Genomic DNA, 13,904 nt, shown 5'->3' on the forward strand with positions numbered 1-13,904 from the left:
GGCATCTGAATATTTCAGCAGAAATCCCAGACTAATTGGACCAGCCAACATTTTTCCAATCTTCTATACAATTTTAGTAAGGCTGTGTGAACTATAGTTTGCTCTTCTTAGTTGACAGGAGTGGCACCCAGTGTGGTCTTATGCTGTTGTAGCCCATCTGTTTTAAGTTTCAGCATGTGTTCAGAAATGCTCTTCTGCGTGCTTTGTTTTTAACAAGTGGTTATTTGGGGATGGTTGTGCAGGAAAATCCTAGTAGATCAGCAATTTCTAAAATACTCAGACCAGCCAAACAACTGCTGCCACGATACTTAAGTCACCTTCATTCTTATGTCCGGTGTGAACTTCAGCAGGTTGTCTTGACCATGTCCATCCATCCTTTTCCACTTATAAAATTCAAGGTCATGATGGTGTTGTTTCTAAAGGCAAGAAATATGTTACAACTTGGAGAGGTGAACAGCCATTTGCATTCACACCTACAGCCAATTTGGAATCATCAGATAATGTAACCCCACGCATGTCTTTGGAGTGTGCGAGGAAATCAGAGAGAACACATGCAGACTTTTTTGCTGTGACAATGCTAACCACTGTGCCACCATGCTAGCCCTTATCCTGTCAGCATGCTAAAATACACTGAGTTACTGATTGGTCAATTAGATGTTTGCATTGACAGGGAGTTAAGCAGGCATACCTACTAAAATCCGTGTTGCTTGAGAGGCTGAAAAATAAAGCCAAAGTGCCCTAAACCTAATTCAGGCAACCAGCAGGGGGGCTTCCTTATTAGCTGCCTGTAAGAAAGATGCACTGGTGCAGAAGTCTGTGGGAAAACAACCCTTCTTCTCAGTTGATCTGTTACCTCAATAAACACTTTCCTGATGAGTTTCCAATCTTAATTGCTTGTTTTAAGCCACATTTGGACTAGAATTGATAGCAAATACCTAAAAAAGCCAAAAAGACTGTTAAATTGTTGCTACTTTAAAAGAGTAGCAACAGTAATAATACCTTGTGATAATAGTATGAATTGTAGTTGTGGTGTTTCTGAATAGACTTTCCTGAAAAAATTACACTCATCAAATATCAGATTTTTTTTTCTCTTAATGTTTTCCACAGATGTGAAGGGTGTAGTCTTATATCCTTCCCGGTGTGCTCCAGTGAGCTGGTGACATATCGTTTATTTTGAATATGGATGTATGAGCCATAAGAGCCTTACAGGGTGGGCATTAAGTGGACCCTTAATCCAGATTGCAGAGGAAGCTTGTATTCATTACAAGTCAACTCACGCACGCCCTGTCAGAATGCAGAGGAATGTCTGCCAAGCCTCCACTTAAAGGAATGCATCTTACAGTCTTTGTGAAATGACCAGACAGAACTATAAGTTATATTTATGTTAATGTTGTGTCACTGAGGGTGATATTCTCATGCCACAAACTCTCCCAGAGATGACTTGAGCTGACATGTTTTACTACAGTGTATATTGTGTCATTTTGAAGATTCACTAGCTCTCAACTCTCCTGCCCTTCACTTGACCTCTCTCATTGTCCTTCCTTTGCTTCCCATGTCCTCAGTCCCACTCTCCTTCCGCTCCAAAGCAATTTCGTGCATTTGCAAAAGAGCTTGGGCAGGCTGTAACTGCTAATGCTGGGATTGTGCCCATTTTAAGGATATTGTAGAGATGGATGGCAGGGAGTGCAAATCTAATTGAACCTGCTCTGCTGTGTGCTGCTTGGCTGTGTCCACAGCTGTCATCTGGTGTCATATGGTGCTAGCATTAAAGCAACCAAACCACATAAAACCACAGAGAATGATATAAATATCCTTGACCATATCCTGATCATAGAGATGAAATTGGTTAAACTATAAGGCCTGGTTTAGATGTTCACAAATACATAAAAACATAATAAATGACTTTGGCATGTGTTTTTATAAAGATAAAACAGGTGACTTGCTGTGTCTTAACTTCAGCATAATCCCTGACTGGGTGACATAATCATATTTACATAAACATCTGTCTGATGGTTTGCACAGATGGTTAAATGCTTACACATTTTATAACATACATGGGCTTTCACTGCAAGCAAATAATATGCATACGAGCAGACAGAGATCCAGAAGCTTGTCTGGAAAAAATCAGCAGTGACTAAGTACACATTCTGCTTCTCTTATGCAATCAGTAGAGTCTTGTCCCAGTAAAGCCTGAGAACATGCTAATGAGGTAAAACTTGTTCTTGCTTGTCTTTGCCACAGTTAAGAGTCACTCTGCTAATGTGGTCGCCCACAAAAATCCCAATGTTTGCACATCTCTGACCTTATGAGTTGGTCAGAATGAGCTTTCCCAAGCATCTTAGGAGGGATGAAGGCTTTAAGTAGTTTAGCTGGTTATGACATCATCTTTCACTCAGCTACAAATGTGATGACTGACTCCAAATCCCTACTGGATCAATGCTTTTATGAAGGCTCCACTGTTTCCATGGCCACACATCATCTCTGGCCTGCAGTCTCCACACAGTCATGGCAAACCACAGCATATCCCACCCAGCCGTACACAGTCAGGTGCTTGGAAACTCAATTTTATAGCATCTTGTCAGAAAAGGCACATTTTGAAGTTGAGCCGAGACAGTGAGATGACATTTTTATGGCAGCTTTTTCTGTATTACCGTTCAGCGAAGGCCAACATAAACTGCCACAAACAGCTAAAATACCCGAGGCTTTCAGAAATTGGGATTGTGTTGAGCCAGCAAAGCACCCACTCTGCTGTAATGGTCATCAAACTGGTGGAAGGAAAGGGCATCTACATATAACACACATTCTGCTGTGTGGTTTAGTTTCATTGGTAACACTTTAATTAGATAGATAGATAGATAGATAGATAGATAGATAGATAGATAGATAGATAGATAGATAGATAGATAGATAGATGAAACTAAATACTCTTACTTTCCCCACACTAATTAAGAGGGTAAGTTGCAACCACTTAGCAGTTTTAGCAGTTTATTGTTTTTGTTTGGTATTCAGGTGCGTATTAACACAACACTAAGAAAGAAAGACATCATCAATGATCTTTTCTCAAACTGAGAAAGAAAGGAATCGGGGTGTTGCACTGGGCCAATCAAAGTCCTGACTTCAACCTGACTGAAATGCTGCAGCGGGACTCTAACAGAGCTGTGAATAAATGAATGCCAGCAAACCTCACTGTAAAGGAGACTGGTCCAAATTTGCTCCATGATGATGTGAGAGACTGGTAAAAGTCACAGAGAAAACACTTACTTGACTCTGTTGCTGTTAAAAGTAGTACAACAAGCTGCATGTTGCCTTAATTTATGTTAAATAAATAATTTCTTTTTACCATGACTGTGAATACAAAATGCAGAAATAAATACAATAATAATTATTAATAAAAAAATTAATTAATTGAATATAAGATTAGATAAAAAATTCAAATAATAGTAATAATAATAATACGATATGAGAGTAAACTCATTAAATTAAAAAATAATGTATACATTTATGTTTAATCACAGTGTGTCATGGATTTAATGGGCTACTTATTGATTTTAGTTTTATTAAGTATATAACTTACTATTACTGTAATACACAGTTTTCACACAGCTAGCAAGTTATAATTGAGCCCTATAATCTTCATGTATTAATAAGTTCTGATTTATATTATTTTTACAGAGAGCCTTTCATCTATTTTATCCTTTTGTGTCAGTGACTATTGACATTAAGCCATGGATTGTTGCAAGAGGAATACTGATCTCTGTGGTTTGTTTTCTGCAGTGCGGGCTATGACGCTGTCCTGGACAGAAATGTAGCCATCAAGAAGCTGAGCAGACCCTTCCAGAACCAGACCCATGCCAAGAGGGCATACCGGGAGTTGGTGCTCATGAAATGCGTCAATCACAAAAATGTAAGCGATTCAAACGAGAGGTAACAAAGGACCAAAGGAAAATGTATCCCGACTTGAATGAGATGCAGTTTAAAACTGCACCCCAGTCTGAGTCTATTTCTGGCTCCTGCTAAATCCCTTTGCTACAAAAGCAGACAAGTCGCAGCGACGTTATGACCGTGCTAAATTCCATGCCTCCAGAAATGTACTAAACTGGCAAGAGACTGAAACAGAGAGTGCTTCAAGGCATGGATGTAATCACCAGTGCCGCAGTTTGTGCTCTTCTGCCTCTTTTTTCCATCCTCCACATTTATCCCCACTTTGTTTCGTTTCGCCTCTCTGGTTTACTCTGTCTCTCACTCAGCGGTGTCCTTCAAGAGGGTCATTACTAACTTGTGCCCACAGTCCCTTGCTTTAATGTCTTTTCTTGTATTTTTACTGCTCATTGTTGACCCTGTTCATGCTGTTCTCTTTTTCAGATTATCAGTTTATTAAATGTCTTCACACCACAGAAATCATTAGAGGAATTCCAGGATGTGTAAGTATACTCAGGAAAAAAATTAGCAAGAAAACGAAACATGTGTTCATTTAAAATGCCAGACAAAATACAGGGAGTCTATTTACACTACATTAGGTGCTTATTACTCCTTTGCACCTCATTCGTTTTTGACAACTATTCGAGTGGAATCAGTGAACGTACTGTAGGTGTAATGTGAGGCAGCCGGAGGTGTCCTGTTTCCATAATGAATGATAAATGAGAGTGAATTCACTTTTAGAACAATATCTGTGTAAATAGTACCAGAGTGAGAGTTATCGGCCCACGTGGAGGCTTTCAGTTTCTCAGCAGTAACTCGTGGGCCACACATCTCACACGTGTGTCAACCATTCATGCATAAATTAAACTTTTTTTGTTTTTGTTTTTTAGGTATCTAGTGATGGAACTAATGGATGCCAACTTGTGCCAGGTGATTCAGATGGAGCTTGACCATGAGAGAATGTCCTACCTGCTCTACCAGATGCTGTGTGGTATCAAACATCTGCACTCAGCCGGCATTATTCACAGGGTAGGAGAGCAAGCCTGCTCTGTCTTCTTCTTCCACTGCTGGATTTGGTTTGTGTCGTGTGCTTTTAAATCTTCAGCAATGTCAATATATTGCACACGTTTTGTGCCATCACCTCAATCGCTTTAGTGAGAAAACGCTACAGAGACCAGGGCTGAGAAGCGGGAACAAGTGCGCACTGGACTCTGCAGGTTTTGCGTGCCACATGCATGAAGGCAGACAGCATTTGCATTTGTAGAAAGCGCCTTCCCTATGTCAACAATAATTTAGTCCCGACATTGCTGCAGTTCAGAATTACCTCCTGTAAAATAGCAAATTGTTGTTCTAACACCCCGAGTTGTGTGAGGATCAAACAAAGAAAATATGTGTTGATAGAATTTTAGAGTTGCTGGAAGGTTTGTTATCATCAGAGCGAGGCAGTCTAGTTCATCCTCGTTCTTTCATTTCCCTTATTTTCCACGTTTTTGTTCTATTCCCTTAAATGAAAAACTGAAGTATTATACTAAAGAGTCTCTTACATGAATCATTAACAAACAATAATTGTTAATAGACTTTCTGTGAATAACAGCAGGAAATAATCATTAATATACATTTTTTCTCATTTCCTATTGCTTTTGCCAGGATCTCAAACCAAGCAATATAGTGGTGAAATCAGACTGTACCCTGAAAATCCTGGATTTCGGTCTGGCTAGGACTGCAGGCACCAGTTTCATGATGACCCCGTATGTGGTGACCCGATACTACAGAGCCCCAGAGGTCATACTAGGAATGGGATACAAGGAGAATGGTGAGATTAAATAGAGTCATGGTATTTAATTTTTATTAGTATTAGTATTTGTTTTTAGATCCAAGTACAACTGTAACTGTACACTGCAAATTGTAAATAAAAACAGAATGTGATGATTTGCAAATCTCATTAATCCATATTTTATTCACAGTAGTACACAGAAAACATATCAAATGTTTACACTGTGAAAATGTGCTATCAAAAAAAATCAAAAACGCTCAAGCTAAACAAATGGCAGGAAAAGTGGTACAAAAAATGGTAATAAAGTGGTAATAAAAAATTTTCTAATATGATTATATCATCAATTACACTTTGTAGTTTATTGGCACTTTTTTGCACTTGGTTATGTTCTTGCTGTGGCAGTGAGCCAACATAAAACTGATGTGGGGGAAAAAAGCCTTTGAAATGTTTACATTTTAAGAAGCTAATTACGGTTCTATGTGTTTTTAAACCATCTACGATCTGAATAATCAAACTGCTCACATGTGCAGATGATCGTTTGATGATGATTCCAAATTAAAGTGTCATATCATTAACTTTAAAACCTTATCAACAATTCTGGTCAAGTGACTTAAAGTGCTGGAGTTATGAGTCACTGATTAAAAGCCCCCAGAACACGTGACTGAGTGCCAGCCTCAGTGACTCATTAGCCATATATCTCTGAAGAAGGGAAGCCTGAAAGCTCCAGGGCTTTGAATTTCCTGCCACTAGTTAGTCTATCTAAGGCGCTGCTTCACTGTACTTCACTCTGCTCTGTCTATCTCTGTATTCCATTCTGATTTGAATCCTGAAACATGCCTCTCACTAATTATTCCTCTCTCAATTAAAACCAGTTAGCATCTGATCACTAATGCCAGTCTATGAGCTGTCTGTGGACAACACTAACCTTTGCTTTCCCTCCTTGTGTTTTGCTCCCTCTGCGTCTCATCCTCACCTCTATGCGTGCAGTGGATATTTGGTCGGTGGGGTGCATTATGGGAGAAATGGTGCGCCACAAAATCCTTTTCCCTGGCCGGGACTGTATCCTTGTTAATAAAAACAGATCAATTCTTTGACTGTGGCTTTTTACATGTTGTAGTTTTGCTCATAAAAGTCAAGTGACACTCACACTGAAAATAGTTTTTTTTAGTTTAAAGTATAAGCAACCATGTTCAGTTTTGATTGATTGTGATGCTCTCTGAAAGCACCTGAGAGTATCTGGAAGTGCTATGCCAGCTAAGGAAAAAGAAGCTGCCGCCATGCAAGCAGGTAAAGATCTTAGAAATATAACTTTTAAATGGTGTTTTGGTCAAGCAGATACTGAGCCTGATGTTTGCTGTATGTTACTGAGGTGAACTAAACCACACTCACATCTGGCTGGCTTGTAACACAGATTTATAGCAACAACAACTTATCTTCTTTAACGCTTTTCACTTAACCTAGTAACATCATAAAATGCTCTTTTCAATGCTTTTTTTCAATGGGAAGAGGAAATTCTTTCTTACCTTATTTCTGAATATTTAAATGTGTGCTCTTAGAGTGCTACCTGGTGTTTTCTCTTGCAGTGATCGGGGTGTGCTGCATCCCTGAGAAGACTTCCTTTAGTAGGGAGGATTTGTAAAAATAGTCCCTGTGCTGGAGTTGAGGACATATGGGATGAGCACATCTACATGTATGAGTCAGGAATGCTAATTAAATATTCAGTAATGAGTGAATAATATTGAGTATTCCCTTTGAGCATGTGTAAATAGCAGCCTGGTTGAACTCAATTAGCAGTAGAAAGTTCAAAGGTTGAAAGTGTAGTCGATTAGCACATAGTAATTCCCCTGTAATTAAATGAAGTTATTTGAAATTACAATGTAATTATATTCACCCACAAATACTTAAAGACAGATACGCAATTAGGGGTGTCAAACAAATGCTAAAATGCTTAAGTAAAAATTAATTTTAAGTGCAGACATCAAACATTTTCCCATCTTACATCGTAAACACACTGTACTTTTCAGGCCAGAGGTCTTATTATGGATTGGATTAATGTTGCCTTTTGATATCTTTATTTAATATTTATAAAGTTGATGTGCATGATGGATGTTCTATTATTCAACTGTCCTTTTATTCTACCAATATATATGTGATAAGGACTGTTCCCACTCACCAACTTATGAGAAAACATAAATACCATCAAAACTTGTAGGTGTGTGACCTTATATTGATGGAGCCAAGTCGAACTTGATTCATTTTCTTTCACAGTCACTATTCAAAAATAACTTTCAATTTTAAATTTTAAAGTTAAGGCTACTCCAAAATACAAAAGCACAACATGCTTACAATGTAAGATTGGCACATTTTGTTTACTTTTCTACAAAATTATGTAGAAGTTAGTAGTTAGTGCTTGCAGTACAATTTGTGTTTCATGTCTAAAAAAATCCTCAGAATTCTGGCACTACGTAAAGTAACTCATGCTGTAATTAAAATTACTTACAGACTACTTGAATTCACTTACAGTATATTCTTTTCTATGTTTTGTGTAAAATCCTGACTTGTCATTCCTTATTTTAGTGTACCTACCTTTACGTATTTTTAAGTAAATATAATGACACTGTAATTTCAAAGAAATACAATGAAATGCCATTTATTTACAGGGGAATTAGTAAAGAGCCATATTATAATCTGTTACCTTAGCAAGTAATTAAGATGAAGAATAAAGTGCTATAGGTGGGATAACCTATATTTTACCAGTATCAAATCACACATGCCTTTTAAAGACTGAACCCAAAGAGCACCATAAATTCAGACACGCAGATTGGCTACAACCTACTGCTGTAAGGCTTGTGTCTCATCCCCAGTTGAAAACAGTTTCTAACAAATACACAATTTAATTTGGAATTAGAGGTAAAAGATTCCAACCCTTTGCCTGAATTCAGGGGGAACAAATGGCAGTGAAAGCGAAGCCATTTTCATACGTTTTGTCGTTGTCACAAGTCTGAAGCAAACCATCTCCTGTTGTGTTTTCACGTGTCGCACACAACAGAAGATTGCGTCAAAGTTGTTCTCACCAGTATAAATACTCAATTGATTTAGGCGGGGGTGCTGCCTGAATACAGAGTACTGGGTGCAGGAGACGCAATGCCCTATTGTTTGTTGTGAATCCATTAAACAGTTATCTGTGCTATTCCCCGTGAGGTAAAGACCATTTAATGTCTGACAGCACTTAGGCGCTTGAAGGGATTTCTTTGCACTTTGCATGCAGATCCAGTGCCTACCTGTTCAAATATGAAACATGAAGCTCACAGGACTGTTTGCAGATTCTTGTAATTGATTCACTTTTTGTTGTTTAGGAACCTCGAGCAAATTCTGTTTGAGGGTCAATATTCAGATAATTAACACATTTATTAGGACCAGAAAACAAACAAAAAGTAGCACATATATCATACAGTGGTAGTACCACTAACTGTGCTCTCTTTTCATGTAGCTGCTAGCGTTTTTGACAGTGAACTGAGATTGATCACAGCCACACATGGCAATGGTAAAGGTAATACTCTGCTGTCTGCAGCCCTGAGCACTGGGTCCCTGAAAGATTAATGTTCTGGAAAGCTAGAGAAACCCAGCAATGAGTCAAGCAATATCTTTCTCCGCTGTCTCTGCTCCCAAAATGACCTAAAAATTCGTATCATTTCATCACTCCATACCTTTTGCTTTAGATCAATAAAGTAGAGTCATGCACACTTTTGTTAATCTTCTGCTTATAGATCAGTTCTGGACTGGTACCCTGTTGTCGCAAATCTTAATGTATTTCATTGATTTTTCAACTTCTACACATCCCAGAGTGTCTGTCAAATGATACAGAGTAGGTAAGAGACTACCGGTAAAAGCCCAGTGGGCTACAGGGTTACTGGTTGTTCTGTGATGGATGAGTGGAGCAGTGTGTTTATTAATAAGTTATATTGGAGGTCTTGGAGGAACCAAAGGTGGATTTTACTGTGGTCAATAAGCTTGAAAATATATTCTCTCTAGAGAAGGTGAAATGATTTTAACATTTCCTTCTGTACAGAGGTCTTTTTTCTACTTAGTAATCATACAGCCACCATTACCTCCTTTGTTCTTCAAGTTTTAAAATGTGGCTGACTTTTGTTTTAAAGTACCTCTCTGCAGAAATGATTAAGCACTGATAGTTCGGATAGCATTGCTGACTGGTGTTGGCCTATTACAGATGCACTGTATGGACACAAGTATTGGGTCACGCTGCTTAATCTTTGAACTTGGGTGGAATTTTGTTTTTGTTTTGTTGCCAACTTTGTTGCCACAGGGGTATAAAACCAAGAAAGAATGGGTGGTTCTGAAGAGCTCACTGAATTTGAGTGTGGTACTGTAATAGGATGCCAGCGTTGCAATAAGTCAATTTGTTCCCTCCCAGATATTCCACAATCAGCTTCCACAATCTTCCACTCCCCCATGAAGTGGCAGACCATGGTTGCCAAGTGCTGAGGCACATAGTTTGGCACTCCAGACCTCCTTTGGCATTAACATCAGCACAAAAACTGTGTGTTTGGAGGTTGGGGAGGCATTGGTTTCCAAGGCCAAGCAGCTGCATGCAAGCACTATATCACTAAGTGCAAATCCAAGTATCGGATGAAGTGAGTAAATCACTGGGTTCTGGAAGAAACTTGTTCTGTGGATGGGCGAATCATGGTTTTCTATCTGGCAATCTGAAGCATGAGTGCATTGCATTATGCCAACTGTAGAGTTTGATGGAGGAGGGATGAACTACAACAGAGTCTGTGAGCCAGGCCCTTTTGTCCAACAGCACTCTGTGACCTTCACAAAAGGTCTTCTGGATGAATGGGCAAAATTCCCACAGGCACACTTAAAAATCTTGTAAAAAGACTTCCCAGAAGAGTGGAACCTGTTACAGCTGCAAAGGAGGGACCAACTCCATGGCTTTAGAATGGGATGTCAGAAAATCTCCCGTGGGTGTAGTCAAATAGGTAGCCTAAAACCTTTGTGTATACAGCACATATTGGTATTTCATTAATGTATATGTTATGATATACTATAGCAAATTAGGCTCGAACAACCCAAAATAGCTTGTTGTCCAAACAGGGCTTAAGGTTGTAGTATAGCTCAAACTGTTCCAGGGTGTTTAAGCATTATGTGCTAACTCTTTTGTCACACCTAATAAACAGCATTTGTTTCTTTTCCTTTTCTATTTTCCTAAAAAATAAGTTAAATATATTACACAGCATTAGTGTGTTATTTGATTTTCTTCTGAAGTAATAATGGTACGTTTGCAGGTACTCTATTTCTGGTTGAAATTCTCAGTATTTCTAAATGGGGACTTTAAATTGGAGGCCAATGTGTTTGTGTCACTGGTCTGCTTATAATGTGCCTTAGAGTATCTTCACCCTGACAAAAAAACCCTCCCTGACCATTTTTAAAAAATGTAAACACTTTGCTATTTGAAAAAACGGAGAAGGAGAAATTTTCATTTAAAGAAACACGCAACACATTTGTGCCAAGTAAGGAGACACAGTTTAACAATTACCAGTGTGTTCTGTATTTAATTGCATTAAATGGATCAAATTACAAAGTGACTGGGTTGGCTCCTAGAGAATTGTTGTTGGGGTGTACACCCTCTCTGCAGCTTTACAGAGCTTCATAGTGTTTTTTAAAACACGGTTGAGCTGTCTAGCCCCAGTGCATTGCTTTAGCTGTTAGCCGGGGGCCTGTTTTCTACAAAAAAAGAACAAAAAACAGCTGTGATGACTCACTGTAAGCAACCTGCCCTAAGGACAGATGCAGTTAGCAGATAGCTGGTGAACATCTGGTCGCTAAAGAGTCACATATTCCTCTCAGCAAATGTTTGTGTTTGTGTGTTTATGTGGGTGCGTGTGACCTTAGTGGACATGTGGTCAGTCGGCTGCATCTTTGGAGAGTTGATAAGAGGGACAGTGCTGTTCCCTGGGACGGACCGTATCCTTCCTCCCTCTGTTAGAAATGTAAACCTGAAGGCAGCAGGAACCCTGCAGCGTTTTTTCGAGGGCAGTTGCGAATGACTCTGAGTCTATCGAGTGTCATGCGTTTTGGCACTGACATGCTGAGAAAAAACAAAAAAAATCACCTCGAGGTGTCAGAGCGAATCCAACTGCTTGCTGAAGAGCCGTGGATAAGAGTCTTAGTGGATTAAAAAACCCCGCTTTACTAGGCACTGGGTGGATCATGGCCAGTGTGCAATAGAGACAAAACGGAGATGGAAGCGTGAGACGTTCCAGCAAAATGAAGTAATAGGGATCTATAGTGGCCTCTGGCAGCTCTCTGCCCTAACTGGCACTCGGTGTGAGAACATTAGGAGGAGAAGGTTTGGAGTGTGTCGAAGGCTAAGAGAGGAAATATTTGTTGTAAGGAAGGAAGTGAAAGAGAAGCTGATACAACTGGACACACGGCTACATTTATACCGTACACGTGTCTTTTAATCCAATCAGTCATGTTTTCATCAAAAGGTTTATTATTATTTTTTTATTTTTAGAAACACTTAACAATGGCTGGAGACAAAGAAAAACAAAAAGAATAAAAGGATTTTTTTAAAATAGAAATCTTGTGTTTTTCACCATTTAGAAGTCAGCTGGGGTTTTTTCCCTAATCCTAATGAATACTTCTTTTGGTGGTTAAGTGGGAAACAGCTGATTTGAGATTAAAAATTATGAATTTATCTTGGTCACAGCACTTTGTAGCACTCCTTTTTGTGCTTTTAAATGGAAAATGAAGCCAGAATTGTATTGTAGTGTGATACCTGAGGGTACACTGAGCTTTGCAGGGTGACAGGATGCTCTGTATTCCATGTGTGTTTCCCTTAATCTTGGCCTTCCACACCAGATATTGATCAGTGGAACAAAGTGATCGAGCAGCTGGGCACGCCCTCGCCAGAATTCATGAAGAAACTTCAACCCACAGTGAGGAACTATGTCGAGAACCGGCCAAAGTACGCAGGCCTCACCTTCCCCAAACTCTTCCCCGACTGCCTTTTCCCTGCTGACTCTGAGCACAACAAACTCAAAGGTGAGAACCTGTAATTATACACCTGTGAACTTAGGCTATTGCACTTTAGCCATTTCATTAGCTTCCAGTATGAGTCTTTGAAGGTCTTTTATTGAACCTTAAGGTGTATGATGTGTGTCGATTAAACAGAGAGTCTTCTTTAGGACATCATAGCACTTATCACTCTGACAGGCAGTCATTCTGCATGTGTTTTTAATTTGTGTAATATACTAGGATATTAATAATTAGAGCTATTTGTATGTATTTTGCTTTATTTTGTATCTTTGTAGTATATTGTCTTATTTAATATAGCTGTTTTGGAGCAACTGCGACTATATAATTTTCTCAGGGATTAATAAAGTATTTCTGAATCTAAATCTGACATTACAGGTGACTTTGCTTCTGACTTTCCATTTAGTTCATTAGGTTTATATCTTTGTTTATAACTTCCACAATTTATGACATTTAAATGTTATTTGCATGTTAACTCTGTAAATATGCTATTCTTATTCTCAGCATCTTAGCTGCTCTGTGAGTACATATCACCTAGCAGCTAAGATGGCTATACATTTTGTTCATTTCATGTATGCTGTAGTATGTCAAAAACTAAGTATAGCCTGCTTCTATAGAATATGAGAGGGTAAGTAGTAGCCAGGTGCTGCAAATTAAATGTACTTGATTAATTTGTCATCAGCAAGTGTGAGAACCCCTATAGAAACCGAAGATTTTAACAGTTTGTTGATCTTGCTGGGACTGGGCATCTCAGCAAATTAACCCCAATGTTAAACAGTGACCATGAACTGTGTACCAAAGTATTTTAGAATCACATGCAAGGCCATCTGTCTGACAGCTAAAGCTTTGGGTGATGCAACAGACAACAATCCCAAGCACAGCAGCAAATCTACACTCTACGCCCCAAAAGTCTCAAATTCAATTCAATTAAGTTATTGCTGCTAAAGGTGGATGCACAAGCTACTGAATCGTCAGGTGTATTTAGTTTTTTAACAGGACTGTACTTTTACATTTTATCTTTGGTCATCCTCCGAGCATCAGTAAACTGCAGTATGTTAATCCTGTACCGTGTGAGCCGATTTCAATCGACTTCTTATGCAGAGTGTTAACTGAGATGTTGTTTCTTCTGTCTCAGCTGAGAATTGAAGGC

General features: G+C 38.9%; 1 protein-coding gene across 9 annotated transcripts in view; it reads left to right on the forward strand.

Annotated features, from left to right (window-relative positions):
* mapk10 (mitogen-activated protein kinase 10) overlaps nucleotides 1–13,904 on the forward strand; it is a 42,889-nt gene that overhangs the window by 17,021 nt on the left and 11,964 nt on the right. For 7 of the 9 annotated variants that reach the window (XM_082538209.1, XM_082538211.1, XM_082538212.1 and 4 more), the window contains exons 4-9: nucleotides 3,775–3,904; nucleotides 4,363–4,421; nucleotides 4,809–4,947; nucleotides 5,566–5,731; nucleotides 6,680–6,751; nucleotides 12,581–12,763. In XM_082538209.1, coding sequence (XP_082394335.1) covers nucleotides 3,775–3,904; nucleotides 4,363–4,421; nucleotides 4,809–4,947; nucleotides 5,566–5,731; nucleotides 6,680–6,751; nucleotides 12,581–12,763 — 749 coding nt within the window. Of the gene's footprint in view, nucleotides 1–3,774; nucleotides 3,905–4,362; nucleotides 4,422–4,808; nucleotides 4,948–5,565; nucleotides 5,732–6,679; nucleotides 6,752–11,608; nucleotides 11,681–12,580; nucleotides 12,764–13,904 lie in introns of all 9 variants that reach the window. The other 2 variants (XM_082538210.1, XM_082538208.1) reach the window with 1 other exon arrangement.

This window comes from Aulonocara stuartgranti (genome assembly GCF_965226115.1).
Source record: "Aulonocara stuartgranti genome assembly, chromosome: 7".
Lineage (NCBI taxonomy): Eukaryota > Metazoa > Chordata > Actinopteri > Cichliformes > Cichlidae > Aulonocara > Aulonocara stuartgranti.